The 17,607-nt window shown below is 48.1% G+C and overlaps 1 protein-coding gene across 5 annotated transcripts in view; it reads left to right on the top strand.

Moving 5' to 3' along the window:
• Positions 1 to 17,607, top strand: part of SMIM29 (small integral membrane protein 29) — a 130,567-nt gene that overhangs the window by 78,193 nt on the left and 34,767 nt on the right. Inside the window, exon 5 of one of the 5 annotated variants that reach the window (XM_081095023.1) lies at positions 10,404 to 10,926. The exons of the other annotated variants lie outside the window; for them this stretch is intronic. Coding sequence (XP_080951149.1) covers positions 10,404 to 10,543 — 140 coding nt within the window. The 3' untranslated portion in view covers positions 10,544 to 10,926. Of the gene's footprint in view, positions 1 to 10,403; positions 10,927 to 17,607 lie in introns of those variants that run through there. 5 annotated transcript variants of the gene reach the window in all.

Below are 17,607 nucleotides of genomic sequence, written 5' to 3'. Positions count from 1 at the left end.
ATTTAATTATAAGCAAATCTTAGTTAAAAGTATTTTTAAATTAACAGGGTGTTAATTTTCACATATGACATACAGACCAGAAATTCTGTCCATTAAATCCGAAGTCTGTTAAATCAAATTCCGCAAAATCGAACGTTTGCTGTATTTTGAAATGTATAAAAGGAAGCTGAAGTTGGGTACATGGTCAGCAAATAGAAACATGGCCCATAAAAATAGGAAATGTTTTTAAAACGAAATTGGATTCTCCTCCACAATGCCAGGCCCACTGCTGGCCACAGAACCCCCAGGGTAGAGCAGGACCTTGTGCTACTTACTTTGGTTGTCAGAGAAAACTCTTGGCCTGGTGGTGTGAGTTCCTCTCCGGAGCCATTTAGTAGATGAGAGCAGTGGAAGTAGTTTCCAATTGTATCTATTCTAGAGGCCCCATGCATGAAATTCTGCAAGAGTAGGCCTTCCTTCCCCAGCTGCCAGTACCAGATTCCCTCTGGCCCCTGGGACCCAGGCTTCCCTCGCAGCTCCGGATCAGACGTATGTTCTAATTAGCATATTACACTTTTATTATTATAGAAGCATATTATGCTTTTATTAGATTACCCTTCAGTCACCTGGCTTTCTCCTAAAGAGCTGTTTGCTTTGATCTCTGAGATCACTATTGTGTTTTATGTCTTTGAACTAAAAACTTAGGTGATTTATTCGTTGGTTCATGGTTTAATCTTTTCCCTCTGAACACATGTATATTCTAGAAAAGTGATATTGATTTAATTTCTGTTTTAAGTTGGCAAACAGACAAAACACTTGCCAATACCTCTCCCTTTATTGTTAGTGTGTGCTTTGCTACCAGGCCCCTCCCACTGCTACTGTGGGCATGTCATAGCCCTTTAGCTTTCCATGGCTTTGTGTCTGGTAAGGGTGTGATATGCTTAAGTAAAGGAATTCAGTGGGGAGTAATTGAAAATAGACTCCTGGACAGCTGAGGTTGGGGCCTGAGGGAGGTAGAGGTAGTGTGGCGTGGTCCTGTCTGCAGAGCCCTCTGTCTGGCAGGAGTCACACTGTGATAGGAATTTTTAAGGTACCACTGCACTATTAATACCCAAAAAGCCTTTCACCTGTGCTCCCACTCCTGAGAATTGACCCTGATGAAGTCATCTACCCATGGTCGGCAAACTGCGGCTTGCAAGCCACATGCGGCTCTTTGGCCCCTTGAGTGTGGCTCTTCCACAAAATACCACGTGCGGGCGCGCACGTACAGTGCGATTGAAACTTGGTGGCCCATGCGCAGAAGTCGGTTTTCGGCCTGGGCGAGTCTATTTTGAAGAAGTAATGTTGATATTTGGCTCTGTTGACTAATGAGTTTGCCGACCACTGATCTAAACTATGGTGAATAAGCCCAGCCGGTACGGCTCAGTGGTTGAGCATCACCCTATGAACTAGGAGGTCAGGGTTCAATTCTTGGTCAGGGCATATGCCCAGGTTTCAGGCTTGATCCCCAGTGTGGAGCATGCAGGAGGCAGCTGGTCAGTGATTCTCTCTCATCATTGATGTTTCTCTCTCTCTACCCCTTCCCCTTCCTCTCTGAAATAAAAAAAAATATTTTTTTAATAAAATAAAATATGGGGAATACAGTTATGAGCCTTCATTTTTTAAAAAATCTTTATTGTTGAGAGTATTACAGATGTCACCTTTTTTTCCTCCCATTGGCACCCTCCACCCGGTCCCTACCCTACCCCAGTCCTTCACCACCCTATTATCTGTGTCCATAGGTAATATAATTATGCTATAAGATCTTTGGTTAGCCTGGCCAGCGTGGCTCAGTGGTTAAGTGTCAACCTATGAACCCGAGGTCACAGTTCGATTCCATCAGGGCACATGCCTGGGTTACAGGCTCGATCCCCGGTAGGGGGTGTACAGGAGGCAGCCGATCAGTGATTCTCTCTCATCATTGGTTTCTATCTGTCTCTCCCTCTTCCTTCCTCTCTGATATATATAAAGATCTTTTGGTTAATCTCTTCCCACACACCCCCTCACCCCTTCCCTCTGAGATTCATCAGTTGTTCCATGTTTCCATGCCTCTGATTCTATTTTATTCATCAGTTTATTTTGTTCATTACATTTCTTATTCATTTGATTTTTATATTGAATTGTTGATATACTAGTATATATATTTATTGCCATTTTATTGTTTATTTTTTAATCTTTCTCTTCCTCCTCCTCCTCCCTTCTTCCTCTTTCTTTATTTTCTTCCCTCTTCCTCCTTATTCTTCGTCTTCTTCTTCTTCTTTGAAACTCTTTATCTGATTTTCAATTCTAAATGATAGCTTTTTCTGAGTAGAGTAATCTTGGATGAAGGTCCTTGCTGTTTATTCATCACTTTGACTATTTCTTGCCACTCCCTTCTGACCTGCAAACTTTCTGTTGAGAAATCAACTGACAATTATATGGGCACTCCCTTGTAGGTAACTAACTCCTTTTCTCTTGCTGCTTTTAAGATTCTCTCTTTGTCTTACACCCTTGGCATATTAATTATGATGTGTCTTGGTATGGGCCTCTTTGGGTTCCTCTATTTTTTTCACCAGGTAGGGGAAGCTTTCTGTCATTATTTCTTCAAATAGGTTTTTAATATCTTGGTCTCACCCCCATAATTCGAATGTTGGTACTCTTGAAGTTGTCCCAGAGGCTCCTTACACTATCTTCTTATTTTTGGATTCTTTTTTCTTTTTGCTCTTCTGATTGGGTGTTTTTTGCTTCCTCATATTCCAAATCATTGATTTGATTTTTGGAATCCTCTACTCTACTGTTGTATCCCTATAAATTCTTCATTATTTCAGTTAGTGTATGCTTATTTTCTGAATGGTCCTTTTTCATGTCTTTGGCATTCTCACTAAGATCCTTGAAAGTCTCACTAAGTCCCTTGACACTCTCCTTAATTCCTTTACAGCTCTCATTAAGATCCTTGAGTAACCTTATAAGTATTATTTTGAACTCTGTATCCAGTAGTTTGCCTCCATTTCTTTCATTTGTAATATATTTATTTGTCTCCACATTTTGGCTGCTTCCCTGTGTTTGTTCCTATGTATTAAGTAGAGCTATTAAGTCTCCTGGAATTGGTAGAGTGCCTTGTGTATTGGGTGTCCTGTAGGGGCCCATGGCTCATTCTCCCCAGTCACCTGAGCTGGGCACTCTATGTGGGCCCCTGTGTGGGCTGGGTGCACAGTCTTGTTGTAGTTGAACCTTGATTACTGTTGGCTTCACTGGGAGGAATTTACCTCCAAGCCACTTAGCTGTGAGGACCAGCAGTGTCTACAATGGAAGAGCTGCTGTGCAGGAGACACCCCTATGGAGCAGGACTTGCTTCAGTGGGTTTTTGTGCTCACTTAGTCTGCCCTTCAGTGTGTCACTTGTGGATGTTTAGAGTTGTAATCTGGTATGGTCTGAAGTTGTTCACCGAGTGCACTGGCTTTGGGGCCTCCCAGGAGGTGCAAAGTCAGCCACTGCCTGGAGCCACCTGGCAAGAGCTACAGAGAGATCTGCAGATAGCTGCTACTTGTTTTGGGCTAGGAAGTGCCAGGTGAGGCCCAGCTATGAAGCAAGGCAGACTAGTGCTAATGCTGCGTCTCAGGCCTTTTATTGATAGTTTTGACACCAGCTGCTGCTTGATTGAGAGGTTTTAGCAAAGTCTGAAGCCTGAGCCAGGACAGGCCATTCATATGGTAAAGCAGCTGCATACAGTTTGGGTGGGGCTGCAAATTGGATGGGGCGGGGTCTCAGGGATTCACCAGGGCTGAGTGAATAGTGTGGGCCAAGCTGATGGAAACTCAGATATGGCTGCCAGTCAGCTCTGCTGCAGGGGGAGGTCCCAGCACAGGAACAATGACCCCTGCGAGTACCCCTATCTGGGAGAAAGCCACCCCCAAGTTCCTGCCCTGGTGCCAGATAGTCCAGTTCCTCTCCATATGTCCCTGGATTCCCCAAAAGCAGCCGCCCGGCACTGGAGCTCAGAGGAAGTGGGATGGTGTACTAGTAAGTTTGTGCAAGGGCCCTTTAAGGGGAACACCTGGGACTCCAGCAGTTTGCATGTCACTCAGCCACAATCCCCGCTGGTTTTTACAGTCCAAAGTTACGGGGACTTCTCTTCCAAGCTCTGGAACCCTGGCCTAGTGTTCTGGTGTGGGGCTGGGACCCCTTGCTTCTCACGGGAGGCCTTGAAGATATCCCTTCAGATTAATAAAATGCCACACATGGCTACTGGACCAGCCCGTTTTGTGCCTCCGCCCCTCCTACCAGTCTCGATGTGCTTTCTTCCTTTTATTTTTTTAAATATATTTTTATTGATTTCAGAGAGGAAGGAAGAGGGAGAGAAATAGAAACATTAATGATGAGAGAGAATCATTGATCGGCTGCCTCCTGCACACCCTCTACTGGAGATCAAGCCCTCAACCCAGGCATGTGCCCTTGACTGGAATTGAACCTGGGACTCTTCAGTCCGCAGGCTGATGCTCTATTCACTGAGCCAAACCAACTAGGGCATGTGCTTTCTTCTTTACTTTCTCTAGTTGTCGGACTTCCATTCAGCCAGATTTCAGGTGGTTCTGAATGATGGTTGTTCTGTATTTCAGTTTTAATTTTTATGTGGTGTGGGAGGTGGCAAGTACAGGCATTTACCTGTGCCACTATCTTGGTTCCTAACCCAAGATCTTATATCTGTGAGCCTTTCTTCAGATGAGCCTTTTTCAGATGAAAAATTGGGTCCTAACTATACAACTCAGTGAATGAGAAGTGATTTAAGGTACATTCTTCTGAAGGCATGTTAAACACATACTTACAAGAGCTATTATCATGGGAAAGTGCTTACAAAATAGTGTTGGTGAATGAAAAAAGCAAGGTATAGAATTATATATACACTAGTTAGAGCTACATTGAAATAGTAATTTGAAATGAAAACAAAAATGAGATACTGGTTTTCACCAAAAGAATTGGCAGTGACCAACAAAAGGAAACAGTGCTGGGTAGGGTATGTGAGACCAGCGCACCACCCACAGCGGGATTGGGGGCTGGGATAGCCATCTTGGTAAGCATTTTGGCACTATGTATCATGAGCCCTTTAGAGTGAAATGTTTTATTCTCATAATCTCAGTTTTAAGGATCTTTCCCTGAGAAGTTAAAAAGAGAAAAACAGAGATAAAAATTTTTTCTAATTATAGTGTTATTTATAATTAAAATTACAGTATATTGATGTTCAATGATAAGGAAATGGTTATAATGGACTGCCATTAAATGTGTTTGTTTGTTTGTTTGTTTATTTATTTATTTATTGGTGTTAATCCTCAGCTGAGGATATTTTTTCCATTGATTTTTATTTTTAAAAAATACATATCTTGCCGAAACCGGTTTGGCTCAGTGGATAGAGCGTCAGCCTGCGGACTGAAAGGTCCCGGGTTCGATTCCGGTCAAGGGCATGTACCTGGGTTGCGGGCACATCCCCAGTAGGAGATGTGCAGGAGGCGGCTGATCGATGTTTCTCTCTCATCGATGTTTCTAACTCTCTATCTCTCTCCCTTCCTCTCTGTAAAAAATCAATAAAATATATTTAAAAAAAAAATACATATCTTATTCATTTTTTACAGAGAGGGAAGGGATAGTGATAGAGAGTTAGAAACATTGATGAGAGAGATACATCGATCAGCTGCCTCCTGCACACTCCCTACCGGGGTTGTGCCTGCAACCAAGGTACATGCCCTTGACTGGAATCAAACCCGGGACCCTTCATTCCGCAGGCCGATGCTCTGTCCACTAAGCCAACCCGGTCAGGGCTTTCCATTGATTTTTAGAGAGAATGGAAAGGAAGGAGGGAAGGAGAGAGAGAGAAATCGATGTGAGAGAGACATATTGATAGATTGCCTCCGGCATGCACCCAACCTAGGGCCAGGGATTGAACCTGCAACCCAGACAGGTGTTCTTGACCTGAAATTGACCCCGTGACACTCTGGTGTTTGGTTCAGTGCTCTAACCAGTGAACACACCAGCCAGGGCAAATGTCTTTTTTTATTTTTTTATTTTTTATTGATTAAGATATTACATATGTGTCCTTATCCCCACGTTACCCCCTACACACACACACCCCCCACTCGTGCCCTCACCACGTCCCCCTGTTGTCCGTGTCCATTGGTTAGGCCTATATGTTTGCATATAAGTCCTTTGGTTGATCTTTCCCCCTTACCCCCACCCTCCCCTACCTTCCCTCCAAGGCTCGACAGTCCAATCAATGCCTCTCCGTCTCTGGATCAGTCCTTGTTTATCAGTTTATGTTGTTCATTATATTCCACAAATGAGTGAGATCATGTGGTATTTATCTCCAGTTCCATCCATGCTGTGGCAAATGGTAAGAGTTCCTTTTACTTCTTCCTCTTCTTAAAGAATACCTTTCAGCATTTCATATAATGCTGGTTTGGTGGTGATGAACTCTTTTAGCTTTTTCTTATCCGTGGAGCTCTTTATCTGACCTTCTATTCTGAATGATAGCTTTGCTGGATAAAGTAATCTTGGTTGTAGGCTCTTGCTATTCATCACTTTGAATATTTCTTGCCACTCTCTTCTGGCCTGCATGGATTCTGTTGAGAAATCAGCTGACAGTCGTATGGGTACTCCCTTGTAGGTAACTGACTGTCTTTCTCTTGCTGCTTTTAAGATTCTCTCTTTGTCTTTTGCTCTTGGCATTTTAATTATGATGTGTCTTGATGTGGTCCTCTTTGGATTCCTTTTGTTTGGGGTTCTCTGCGCTTCCTGGACTTGTAAGTCTATTTCTTTGACCAGGTAGGGGAAGTTTTCTGTCATTATTTCTTCAAATAGGTTTTCAATATCTTGCCCTCTCTCTTCTTCTGGCACCCCTATAATTCTGATGTTGGTACGCTTGAAGTTGTCCCAGGGACTCCTTACACTATCTTCATATTTTTGGAATCTTTTTTCTTTTTCGGTTGGGTCTTTTTTTTTTCTTTGTATTTCAAGTCTTTGACTTGATTCTTGGGATCGTCTTGTCTGCTGTTGGATCTCTATATATTATTCTTTATTTCAGTCAGTGTATGCTTAATTTCTAGTTGGTCTTTTTTCATATCCTCCAGGGTCTCACTAAATTTATTGGCGGTTTCCATAAAATTCTTGAAAAACCTTATAAACGTGGCCTTGAACTCTATATCGTCGTTTGCTTTCCTCCATTTCTGTCATTTGTGACCTGTTTCTTTGTCTCCGCATTTTTTATGCTTCCCTGTGTTGGTAGAGTGGTTTTGTGCGCTAGGTGTCCTGTAGGGCCCAGTGGCTCAGCCTCCCCAGTCACCTGAGGTGGACACTCTTGGTGCACCCCCTTGTGGGCTTTGTGCACAGTCTTGGTGTAGTTATGCCTTGATTGTTGTAGGATCACTGGGAGGAATTGACCTCCAGGCCAATTGGCAGTGAGAATCAGCTGTGTCTGCAGTGGGAGAACTTCTGTGCTGAAGACACCCTTCTGGGGCAAGACTTGCTTCAGTGGGGCTTTGGTGCTCACTGAGTCTGCCCCCTGAGTGTGTCCCTTATGGATCTCAGGAGTTGTAATCCAGATGGTCCCACTCTGACCACTGGGTACACTGGCTCTTGGATCTAAGGAGGTGCTAATTTAGCCTCTTCCTTAGGTTACCCGGCAGAAGCTACAAAGAGAACTGCAGATTCCTCTTCCTTTTTTGGAGTTTGGAGGTGCCCAGATGAGGCCCAGCTGTGAAGCAATGCAAGCTGCTGTGGGGCCTAGGGCCTTCTCTTGGAAGTTCTGGGTCTGTCTGGCCCAGCTGCAGTTTGTTAGGTTATTTTCAGGTTGCAAAGGGCCGGGGCATTCATATGCAAAAGCCTCTGCCTCAGCCTGGGTGGGGCGGGGTCTCAGGGAATCAAAGGGCGGAGCAAGCAGCTATGGCGGATCCTCAGCCCTGCCCTAAGGGGCCGCGCTTCTCGTGTCCCGGTAATTTAATTGCTGCAAGCACCTCTGAGGGAAAGCCGCCCTCAAGTTCCGAGTTCTGCCTGCTGCCAGACAGTCCAGATTCTCCCCGTATGAGCCCTGGGTCCCCAGAGACTTCTCGGACCAGAGTTCAGAGCAGTCAGGAGCTTGTGACTCCCTCCTGATTCAAAAAGACAGCCGCGTCCTCAGGTGTCAGCCCCTTTCCGTGCGCGTGAACCTCCGTACCTCTGCACTTTACTTCCGCAGCTCCTCTGGCTCTCAGTGTGCTTTTCTTTCCTTCTAGTTGTAGAATTTCCACTCAGCCAGCCTTCCTGTAGTTCTGGATGATGTCCGTTTTGTCTTTTTGTTGTATTTTTGAAGTTGTTGTGGGAAGCAGCAATTTCCTGGTGTTTACCTATGCCGCCATCTTAGTTTCTCCCTGTCTTTATTTTTTATAATGTGGAAAAATGCTTAAGAGACAGTATAAAGTAAAAAACAAAACAAAAACTATAACAGTGATAGTAATAATAAAAAGGAACTCTTAATAGCATGTATTATGTGCCAGGTATTATTCAAATACTTTACATATTAATCCTCACAACAGACTTTTGAGATAGGAACTATTTATTCTCTCTATGTTGCAGATGAGGAGAGTGGGGCACAGAGAGGTTCAGTAACTTGCCCAAAGCCTCACAGCTCATTAGAGGGCAGTGATGTGATTGAAGTCCAGCCAAATTAGTGGCAGCATCCATGTTCCCAACGCCAACATTGATTCTATCAGTGCCTTTCAAGATTTGGAGCACCTTAACACATGATCCAGTTACAGTTGTTCATATACAGTATCTTTTTTAAATAGGAGGAAAGGAAGAGCAAATACATTAAGGTATTGAGAAGGGTCATTTCTGGTTTAGAAGATTATGGGAAATTATATTATATTTTTATCCATTTTCCCGATGTTAAGCAATGATCTTTTAATAGAGAAAAATAATAATAAAGGATTTTAAAACATGTGTTAAGAGGAAGAACAAATAGGAGATCGATGGACTCCATGAAAGAAGCCATAGGCCTGAGTGTGCCTGGACAGGAAAGGATGGATGGACAGAGCCAAGTCAAAGGCATGTAACACATATTTTAAAAAAGAAAATAGCCCTGGCCAGTGTTTTCAGTGGTTAGAGCATCAGTGCAACCAGTCAATGTTTCTCACATTGATGTCTCTCTCTCTCTCTCTCAAAAGAAATCAATGGAAAAAATATCCTCCAGAGAGGATTAACAAAAGAATAATAATAAAAAAAGAAAATAGACTGAAAAGTTCATAGTGATTGTGATAAGATAATTTTTTCTTTTTGTAAAAGTGGTATTTTCTATTAAATAGATACAAGAGGCCCAGTGCACAAATTCGTGCATGGTGGGGTCCCTCAGCCTGGCTGGTGATCAGGGCTATCTCACCCAGTCCCAATCAGGGTGATCGGGACCAGTCAGCCAGGGGCAGGGACCGCGGGAGGTTGGCCAGCCCCAGGAGGTTGGCTGTGGGAGTACATTGACCACCAGGGGGCAGCTCCTGCATTGAGCATCTGCCATCTGGTGGTCAGTGCATGTCATAGCAACTGGTTGATCTGTCGCTGTCGTTCGGTCGCTTAGGCTCATATATATATAGATGTTACTCATATAAATTTTTAAAAATAAATACCTGATTACAAGCTAGCCATCCTGGTAATTCTGGAAGCTTGATGCTCAGGTTGGTTTTTGCAGGAGAGGAGGATGCTGGCTGGGCTCCAGGCTCTTACCAGCAAGCCGAGGAGGCCCCATGCCCAGGAGCACAGGGGGAACCACTGGCCTGGGCTCTCTGGAGGGCAGAGCCTGTGGGTACTGTCAGCTTCTCGGTTTTCAGATTTCTTCCCTATCTTCTGCATGAGCATTTGTACACTAGCTTCTTTTTGTTCTTTTGTTGCTAATCCTCAGCCGAGGATATTTTTCCATTGATATTTTTAGAGAGAGTGGAAGGGAGGGGGAGAGACAGAGAAAAACATCTGTGTGCGAAAGACACATTGACCGGTTGCCTTCCGCATGTGCCCCGACCAGGGCCAGGGATCTAGCCTGCAACCGAGGTATGTGCCAAGCCTGGACTCGAACCTGGAACCCGTCAGTCCACAGGCTGAGGCTCTATCCACTGAGCCAAACCAGCAATGGCTGTACAGTATTTTATTTTATTTTTTTGGCCCCCCCTGGCTGACCTGGTGCTCAGCTCCCCCCACCCTCCGCCCCCTGTACAGTATTTTAAGCATATAAAGTGTGTTTGCATTACTCTTATAAGTAAATAAATGTATTTATAATACATGTTTTGAAAATGTTGACAAACATTACTTTTGTTTCCTTCTGCATTTTCTCAAAAATTAGAAGATTAGAAACCTTTTGCTGCTTCCCTGGTGTCCTGATCTTTTTCTGTGTGCCTCCGCAGGAAGGAAGCGGGAGTGGTTTAAGGTAGAAGAGGCCATCAAAGTGCTGCAGTACCACAAGCCTGTGCAGGCGTCATATTTTGAGACGTTGAGGCAAGGCTACTCCGCCAACAACGGCACCCCGGTCATGGCCATCAGATGACTGAAGACCTGGAAGAGGGTGGAAATGGAAACCAGACTGAGTGCAGACCTTCCCTCTCGCCCTTGCTCTCCTCCCTCTCCTCACAGGCCTCCTCTCTCAAATAAGGCATGGCAGCAGAGAAAGGGCTCAGTGATAATGTTGCTGTTTGGTGTTATGTGATGGGCTTTTCTTCTCATTGGGGTGGGGTGTAATTTGTAAGTCCTTTCGTGCATGAGCTGCCCTCCCTGTTCACATCCTACACTCTCAGAGGCAAACGGCCGTCCTCTGCCTCGGCTTCTGAAGGGTTCCGTCTGTCGCTTCCTGGCCCTGACCAGGCTCTCTTCTTCGATTTTTAAATTTTTTTAAATTAAAAAATACCAATACGAGATGAAATTTTTCAAGAATGTGCTCGTAATGTGCTCTTCTGCCCAGTGGTTGGTCCCTTTCACTACAGGGTACATTTATCTACACATTATATACTGGGCATATAATATGTAAATAAGTGACTTTTAGAAGAGGAATTTAACTGTTTAAATGTTTCAAGGTTTTGTTTTGTTTTTTAATTTGGGGCGTTCTGAAACAGAGCCTCACAATTTATGTTTTCTTTTAATGTTAGTGACTAGACCAGTTCCCTGCCCCTCCTCTTCCCCAGTCACAACTGCAGTGAGCGGGGCCGGGGGAGCACAGCCACGCCACAGCGCCCGGATGCATGGCCTTTCTCCTCGCAGCTGCTCCGGACCCAGGAGGAACCGGGAAGAAACCTCGTTCCTTTTTAGTACCAAGCCAGGAGCAAATGGCCTCCGCTCAGATCCAGGAAGCAGTGATAGAAATGGAATTCCTCCCTGCGTGTTGACAATAGGGGTTTGAACTGGGTTCTTGGGATTACTTTCCAAAAACTGGAGCGTCGGGCCCTGTTCCTGTCCTTCTGGTTTGGAGTTTTTTCCGTAATGCTGCTGCTCACCGACGCAGCCTCTCCTGTGCGTCCATGCCATAGCATGCGGCTGGGTCTGGCCTATGTGCTGAGCAGCCAGCCATCCTCAGTAAGTGCAGCTGTGCAGCCCTCCCCCGCCCAGGTAACCATGCTAAGTCCCGAAACGTACGCAGGAAGGCAACCCCGGTTTTGCTTGTCTTTGTAAGGTCATAGCACTTGCGAGTGCACCATGAGCATGCTCAGACACTGCATGTGTCTCCCCTGCGGTGTAAGAGCCGTGATGTGGCGGAATGCGTAACACTTGCTAGGACAGGTACACAGTGCACTGGCTCCCTGCAAACTGTCCTGTTGGGTTTGATACAGGTCTCCTGCTGTTCATTTGCAGTTGTGTTGTCTAGTTGGGAAGTCAGGGTCTGAAATCTGGAGTCGGGTGGGGAGGCACTGCTCAGCCCCTGGCTTGGGAAAGGAGCTTGTTGCTATACCCTCAGTGGCATCTCCTTTGTCAAAACACAGCCAAGATGTGAAATTAGAATCGTAGTTCTCTTTATTTAAAAATTCTAATAAATACTCAAACTTTGAAAGCTTTTGCTCTTCCTGCCCACTAGAAGAATCTAATGTATCTGGCCTGTGTCGTGTAGTTTTCAGCATTTGGGGGGTGTCAGTGAATTTAAATTTTGTTATCCCCTCAGTTCGCATCTTCTCTCCGAGTCTTAAACACAGAACTGCCGGCAGTGCCCTTCGTACCGTCCCCTCTGGGAAAGGAGCTCTGTCCCCAAGGAAGGGTCCAGCCGATAGGGACAGCAGATGGCTTGTCTGACGCCGCTCACGGTTCACGTCCTCCTCGAAGACAGACACAGGCACTGCTGCTCGCGGCCTGACTTAGGGCATTGGAGGTTCTGTTGAGGTCCCTGCAGGGACATGAAATAAGTTCAGCCAAGCACTGCGTGGAATCCCAGAAGCACCTTCTCCAAATGCTCCTCCCTTTGGGAGGTGGATGGAGGTGCTTTTCCAGAGCAGTCGGTGCCTGGGAAGGGAACGCAGCATATAGTAGCTGGGGTCCGTGGTCTGAGGAGTCTTCTGGGCGAGAACAGCACTGCCCTGCGAAGCCCAGCTCGGATTGGTGGTGGTGTCTTTGGGTCAGGAAGGTGGGCTGTGCCAAGGAATATTGTTCAGCGGCATGAGTGGGTGCTGTGAACTCAGTCAGCGAGAGAGCGTGCGCTGTTTGCGTGACTGACAGCAGGAGGCTTTGTCCAGCGGTGTTGTCCGTGCGGCTCCGGGGTTCTGATGAGCAGGGACTGGTGTGCCCCCGGCACTGCGAACACTGCGGCTGCCGTGACCGCACCCACAGTCCTTTTGTGTTGTCTCCCCGGAGAAAGTAAGGGAGAAACAAGAAACCCCAGAAAGTGCCCTACTTGCAAAATCCTTTATGGACACCAGTTTGCCATGAGTTCTGCCGATAGAAACAGGTGTGTGTGTCCAGGGCAGAGACCACCTCTCTCACAGGGAGTCTGCATGTTCTGGATTCTGGCATCCCCTGAGCGTCCAGCCGAGGCCACACCCTCAGGATGGAGAAGGGCAGTAGTGGGTCTTTAAATTCACATTTGTGTTTAGTTTATAGATTGCAGCCATTGGGGAAACACAGGTGAGGTCATGCCATCCTCATGGACCAGGACGTGTGTGTGTGTGTGTGTGTGTGTGTGTGTGTGTGTGTGTGTGACAGAGAGAGAGAGAGAGCGCGCGCTACTCTCAGGAGTCAGATGTGTTGAGATTTTTTTTAATGTTTTTGTTCATTTTTTAGAGAGAGAGAGAGAGAAGCCTGGGTGTGAGAAGCACGTGTTGGATTGTTGGTGGCCTTCCCGAGCAGGGCAGCAAATGAGACAGGAGTCGAGCTTTCTCAAGCAGACGTACAGGACGGACACATTAATGAACTGACTTGTTTTTACAAGTGTCTGCTGCCCGGTGCCCTGCATAGAGAGGGCTCCGTCACTGAGTCTGAGCTGAGCCTGGGGAGGGATCAAAGCGGTGGGTTGCTGCCCCCCTTGCATGGCGTGCAGTGCCTGGGCCGCGGCTCCGGCCGTGGGGCATGCTGTGGGCGTAGGGCACTGGGCCTGACTCCCCAGCCTCTGGGGAGCGGGGTCGCTGCCCTCTGAGAGTGTTTGCAGCGGTTTTGTAAACATGTTGCTACAGAGTCAAGTTCCTTCATGGCAAAAAAAAATACTTTCTGTTTTGCTGTTGGAGTCAGCCCTGTGCGTTCTCAGACTTGTTTAGAAGAAAAGGTCCCAGGAAGGACCGTCCTCCTCCCTCTCCTCCCCTTTCTCTTCTCCCCGGACAGTGGTCGTGGAGGCCTGGCCTCTGCCGGAGGCCTGGCCGTCTCCTGTGGGGCTTGTGTGCGTGGCACGGGCCGTGCTGGCCTCGCTCCCGTTTCCATCCGGTCCAGAGTCGCTGGCACCGCGGTCGGCCTCCCCACCTCATCTCTGTTTTTAAACAGCTTAGCCTGAGCCACATTTTTTTAGTTTACGGAAGGATTTCATAACAATGTGATTTTGTCACAGCTGTGATTTGTAATGTCCTGAAGTGCTCTGTAAGCCTGTCGCAGTTGAGAGTAGGTTTAGAATTAGAAGAGATGCCTGCAGAACCTCCAGTGGGATGCAGTTCTGCCTTAAGAGAAATGCGGGTTAGTGACCATTGGCGAGATAGCGTCAACCTGGTCCCGACTGCGTTGCAGAAAATAACCCACATTGACCAGAAACAGGGGAGACATCGGGACAGTTAAGTCAGCAGCTCCAGAGCGAGGACACCATGTAATAGCAGTGAACCGTGCAAGCACTTCTCTAGTTCTTACTCTTGAAGATGAGGAGGCCGGAACTGAGGCGGTGAGTTCACACTGCCTGTGCGTCACTTCCTGTGCGTCCTGCTGGGTGGCACCTCCTTCCCGGCTGCAGAGGCCGAGGCCGCTCCACCGGGCACCGCCTCACTCGGAGCAGAGGGGACAGCGGCCCAGAGCCAGCCTCTCGCGGTCAGAGCTGTGCTCCGTGACACTTGAGATGTCACTGAAACAGTGGGACGTGGAGATTGTCAGGTAGATTGTAAATGGAAGCACTGACTGCAGCCGGTAAAGAGGCCGCTGTCCGCGTCGGGTCGGCTGCGGTCACTGAGCCTTGGGGCCCGGGGACTGGGCAGACTCCTCCACTCCTGCCCCGCGGCAGCGGCGCTTTCCCGCCACGTTCTCGCCTGAGCTGATGCCCTTTCAAGGATGGGAGGGGCCTAAGCAGGACACCTGAGAAAATGACACCTCTCACCTTCAGATTAATCACATCATCTGTCCTCCAAGTCCCCGTAAAAATTACTAAAGAGAGAAGCAAAAATCCCATTGGGGTTGGTTCGGACGGGCTCCTGGCGCTGAGGCGAGTGGTCACCGGTGTGGTGCTTCTGCAGTGTGAGGTTTTCTAAGTAAAAAGGCATGCCTGCCTCTCTGAGGCTTCGCGATCTATTGTTCACAGTGGCGACCAGCGAGCTTGAGCTGTCTCAGAGTGAGACCGCTGGGCAGGGAGCTCGTACGCTCAGAACCCAGCGTGCCAGGAGGCCGTGCTGGAGAGAAAATGAGATGGCTGTCTGTCCTCCAGCAGGCAGCTGTTTATTTGCTTGCTCTAGGTTTCCTTCGGTTTACATTCTGTTAACCCCAAAGGGGCCATCAGAACACCGAAGGAGGCATTTAAAACCCTGGAGGTGGCCTTTAAAAGATACCGGAAAGCAGTGTTGTCGCGCCCCGGGTTCACCAGCCTCGCGGCAGCCAGTCCAGAGGGAAGGTTTTGTTAATCATTGAGTTGAAGAACTTTAATACTGGTTCTAGAACAATTAGATACTAAATTGCTTGCCATCTGTGGTCATTATCTGGGGGTGTACCTGTGAGCGAACATCTTGACAGTCCAGTAAAGCCACTCCTCTGGGCTTGAGGTCCCATTTAGATCAGAATCTTAAGTCTTTGTAATTCCTTAGGAAAACTCAAGATGCCTCGATGTGATCCCGACGCCGACCTGAGGCCGCCTCCCCTCCGCTGTCCGGCCGGTGGGCGCAGCAACTCACCTGCAGGAAGCGGTGTCCCATGCTTTCCTGGAAACCCCACTTAACTAAGGCTGCTGCGAGCCCGCCCGCTGAGCACTTGGTGCTGAACTGAAACGTTCCCTGACGCGGCTGCAGGCCCAGGCAGCCTCTTTTGTGTCCTGTTGAAAAAGGCCTTTCAGGCTCACTAGCACATGGCCCGAGAAGACATCTAGTTCTGGGTACTTGATTCCAGCAGCATAACAGACGTGACTGACGCTGGGGAAGGTCGAGGCTCATTGTAGAGACACTGGGAGCCAGGAAGGGTCTGCTCCACAGAGAGCCTCCCGGGCAGAGGGAAAGTGAGGCCGTGGCGGCCTCCAGCGCTGGGGTGAGAGGAGGACTCCGAGGGCTTCTGCTCAGCAAGCAGGCAGCCCTGCTCCTCGGGAGAGCCGGAAGGATCCCCAAGGACATGGCAGGGGCTAGGCCACAGCGCAACCTGCCCGTCACCTTCCCACGCTCAGAACCCGAGGGGCTCCCTCCAAATTCAAATTTGCTTCGGTGTCTTGTTTAGCCTGAGAACGTCACCCTTTCGCTTCCGCCCGTGGGTGGACATGTGTGGACACTGCTCAGGGCACAGCTGCATAAGTGAGGCGAGGGCCAGGGGCCGTGTTGAGTTTAGCAGTTAGCCAGTTAGAGTCGTTAACCCTATTGTAAAAGAAATGTGGTGCGGTGTTGTAAATGTCAGGTCTGTATTTATTGTTTTGTGGTCTGAAAACTTTCAAACTGGTTTATAATCAAAAGGTTGGTGGTTAAAATAAGTAAAATGTCAGTACATCCAAGTAAAGAAAGGTAGCTACCAGTGTGCCCCGTGTGTGAGGACGTTCAGAGCATTGGAGGGTGTTGGGAGCTGTTATAAAAGTAAAGCAAGTCTAGGGCCTACCCAAGTGTGTTACTCCCAGAGAGCTTAGGCGCATCTTCATACTCGCTCTTGCCGGCCCAGCCTTTATTTCAAGGACTTTGTCTGCCGTCCCGTCCAGTGAACGTGGTGGGGGCGGGCTCTGAGGAGTAGGCCAGCCCTCGCCCTGTTTGCTCAGCTGCAGGGTTTGGTCTCCAAACAGCATGAGGTTTATTTCAGGTGATTCCTCACTAGGGTCACCTCCACTCCATCTGCCCTGGACCATTCCAGCTCTAAAACACGAGGTTCGCATGCTCCAAACCCTGCGGCGAGTTCATAAAGGTATTTCCAGGGAACCCTTTGGATTGAGGCCAAGTACCCAGGATGTGTTGAGTTTGATTTTTTCCAAAGGACAGAAGTCTTAGTCGCTTCCCCCGTGGTGTTCATCCATGTAACGGAGGCTCAAATGGCCAAGTCCAGCCAAATCTCCAGAACTGAGAACCAGGGGCCGCTCTACCCAGTGGGCGTGTGTACCGTTTAGGCAGTGTGCTCAGGTTTGTACAAAGGGGAGAAAGTGGAGAGATCGGCAGAAATACCCCCAGATGAGCTCGGCAGAATGGGAATCCCGGGACCGGCGCTTGGACAGGAGGAGGTCCTCTAACCTCCTGCGACCTGGTGCAGCATTGTGAGTCAGTCTGCACCCCAGTCCTAATGCACTCACTCCAGGACTTACGTTCCACCCGTGGCTATATGGCCTTGTTTTCTGTTCCTTTTGTTTCCAGACAACCTTGCTTGGTGTTGCATGGAAACAGGTTTTCCTCCCTGCCCACCTAGGCCGCCTGCCCAGGCCCGGCCTCTTCCGTGTGTCTTCACAGCACCCTGAGGAAGACAGTGCCCCCAGCAGCCGCGGGGCAGGGCTGCGGTCCACAGACACGAAGGGAGCGGAGCTTTCCTGTTCCCTTTCTCAAGCAGGGTTGCTGGGGCGCCTTCACACCTCCTTACGGTGCGGTTAGCTGTGGAGGAGGGGAAAGGGGAACAGGGACCAGCCCCAGGTTTGGGTCTGAGAGGTGCACAGCAGAGGTGAGCCCCACGCCCCCCTGTAACAGCAGGCCAGCCACATGTAACCATTCCCCTTCTCGCCTCAAGCGTCGGCTTATGTGGTGCCAGCAAGAGGGCACACAAACCCCTCCCCGCGGCCCAGAGCTTTGGTAGTGCCCC

The sequence above is a fragment of the Myotis nattereri genome, assembly GCF_964212035.1.
Source record: "Myotis nattereri genome assembly, chromosome: 6".
Classification (NCBI taxonomy): Eukaryota; Metazoa; Chordata; class Mammalia; order Chiroptera; family Vespertilionidae; genus Myotis; species Myotis nattereri.
This window is presented reverse-complemented; position numbering and strand designations above follow the sequence as displayed.